General features: G+C 40.3%; 1 protein-coding gene across 1 annotated transcript; it reads left to right on the top strand.

Annotated features, from left to right (window-relative positions):
* LOC306793844 (B-type lectin plumieribetin-like) lies at positions 1-889 on the top strand. The gene is made up of 3 exons (XM_079291636.1): positions 1-27; positions 317-410; positions 529-889. Exons 2-3 carry the CDS (start codon positions 321-323, stop codon positions 787-789), a joined length of 351 nt encoding a protein of 116 aa, XP_079147762.1. The 5' UTR covers positions 1-27; positions 317-320; the 3' UTR covers positions 790-889.
* The last annotated feature ends 1,755 nt before the right edge of the window (positions 890-2,644 follow it).

Consider the following 2,644-nt stretch of genomic DNA (forward strand, 5'->3'; position numbering starts at 1 on the left):
TTGCAGTCGGACTGGACCTTCAACCCTGTAAGTGTTCTTTACTTTGACTCTGATGGATAGATGAATACATGTCTGTGTTTGATGCATGAACGAGTCATTAAATGACTGTTAAATCTGTGCTGTTGAAATTAAAATGATAATTGGTGCACAATACTTACTGTGTGTAAAAATGAATGTCAGGTGAAAATAACTACTTTTCAGTAAAGAAATACCACTGGTGTTGCACAAATGAAATGGCAAACCAACCAACAGAACAAATGTCAACAATGTATTTTCAGTGTTTTACATGAAACAACAGACTTTCTTTTTGTTGCAGAATCATGAGTAAGAACTACTTGTCCAGAAATGATGAGCTCTGCAAGGGAGACTATCTGCTGTCCAACAACAGGGAGTGGAAGGCTATCTTCCAGGTGAGTAACTGAATATTTGTGCGCTCCAGACACTTATGATGGTGCGTGATGCATGAGCTCTGGTCTGTGTAAAAGTACATGATTCTGATAACAGTCAAATGTCTTTTTCCTCCTGCAGGATGATGGTAACTTTGTCATCTATGGCTGGAAGCCTGTGTGGGCTTCAGACACTTGCGGATCAGACGCTATCCGCCTGTGCATGCAGGCTGACTGCAACCTGGTGATGTACAACAAGTGTGACACACCCAAGTGGTCAACAAACACCTACGGACCCGATGCTAACATGTGCCGCCTTTCCCTGACCGATGAAGGAAAACTGACGTTGCACAGGAGAAGTGAGGAGATTTGGAACTCTGATCAAAGCAGAGGCATGAAGTGATTCATTGTATGTGAACATCATGTTCCAGTGTCAGATTGAGTTACCAGTAAACCTTCCTTCTGTGTAATCTGGAATCAAATAAAAGATGTTTTTCACAATCCATCAATGAGTTCCTTGCTTCTCTTTGTAGAGAGCGATGATCAGGGTAAAGTGTGTCTCTGCATCTCAGCTCAACCTCAGAACAAACAACTCTTTGACTTAAAACAGAATGAAAGTTGAACATAATGAATCGATACACTGTGTGATTTTAGCCACATTTGTGATGAACTCAAAACAACTAAAACATGGAAACTGAGTTGAAATAAGAGTTGTGTTAAAATCTGAAATTATGAGTAAAACACAGAGATTATCAGCAATATGTTCTCATTCATCAGCTTGTTCAAGCTCTCGTGTTGCTTCTGGTTGCAAAAAACAAGATGGCAACGAACAAAATGACAACATGTTATTGAACATGAGTGCAGTTCACTCAAACAAAACGATAGCTTTATACATATAGCCCTTACACTTATACACAATATGATGCAAGAAACGTTCTAATAAACATAAAAAAACAAAGTAGGCATGATCAGAGGGCTTGGTGACCCTTCAGGTCAGAGCTTTAGTAGCTGCTGGCTGTGCATTAGGTCATGTACCACGTCAGCGTTCTTGTTGTATATCAGTTAAACCACCATTTACAGCAACCAGATAAAGAAAGATTCACTGAAGTTTGCTTGTCAAATGTATTTCTGTGTACCATTCATCCCTGTGATGCCTAAGTGGCCTTTTATTTCAAGTTTGTTTCAAGTTTGCGTTTTTAATTATGGACAAATAGCCACTCCACACTATATTAAACTCAGCAATTGTACAATAAACATTTCACAGATGACTCTGAGATCATTCTATCTGTATAAAACATGTATGCTGTCTCATTTTCTTTACAATTTCCGATATGTGACAAAGTTTACAGACAGCTTTCTTCATCGTCCTTAGCAGTATGAAAAGCTGATTTTAAGTTCTGATTTGGGAAATGTGTGCAAAAGTTTTGGAGTAAAACACTTTAAAAAGCTTCATGGTAAACAGGACTGCTCCCCAAAGACAGTATTGCTTCCTCTCCACCTCCAGCTGAGATGATATAAAGCTGCAGAGACCAGCTGTCAGTTTCACCTCCTTCACTTCTGCTCTCAGACTGACGTGGTGTCACATTCAAAGCGGTAAGTACTCTACACTTTTATATGTACAACATATATGCCATTTTCAGGGGTTTTGCAACTTAAAACATCAATGTTTTTTTGTTTTGAATTATGAGTAAGAACCACTTCAAAATCTAGATCTCCTAAAGGGACAATACCTGATATCCAGCAAGGGGATGTGGAGGGCTATGCTCCAAGTGAGTAAAACTGATTTATTTGCAGTCCAGAAGTTCATCAAAGATTATATTTTATTTACAAGCAATTATTCCTTTTTTTTTGGCAACGAACATTTTGATAAGAGCAAAATGGCTCTTTGTCATCTATGGCCCGCAGACTGGGTGGGAATCAGACACTGCACGACTTGGTGATGTATGACGAGGCTGGCACCACTAGGTGGCGCACTAACACATATGTCCCCATGCCACCCGGCCCTCGCGAGGAAGGGCTGCCCTCTTGAACTGACCTCTGAGGGCAACCTGGTGTTGCACAGGGGACCTGACAAAGTTTGGAGCTCTGCTGTCTCCAAAGGCACTAAAGGGAACTCCACCTAAATTTAGAGCTCTCATATGTTGTATCCGTGGCGTAGGAAAGTTTAATCAACAAGCTATTCTGGAGCAGTTTATGCATGATGACCTCTGAGTTTTAGCTCTCTAGTTTTGGGACTGGGGAGAGTTGTTTATGTTTAA

This window comes from Melanostigma gelatinosum (assembly GCF_949748355.1).
Source record: "Melanostigma gelatinosum genome assembly, chromosome: 20".
Taxonomy (NCBI): domain Eukaryota; kingdom Metazoa; phylum Chordata; class Actinopteri; order Perciformes; family Zoarcidae; genus Melanostigma; species Melanostigma gelatinosum.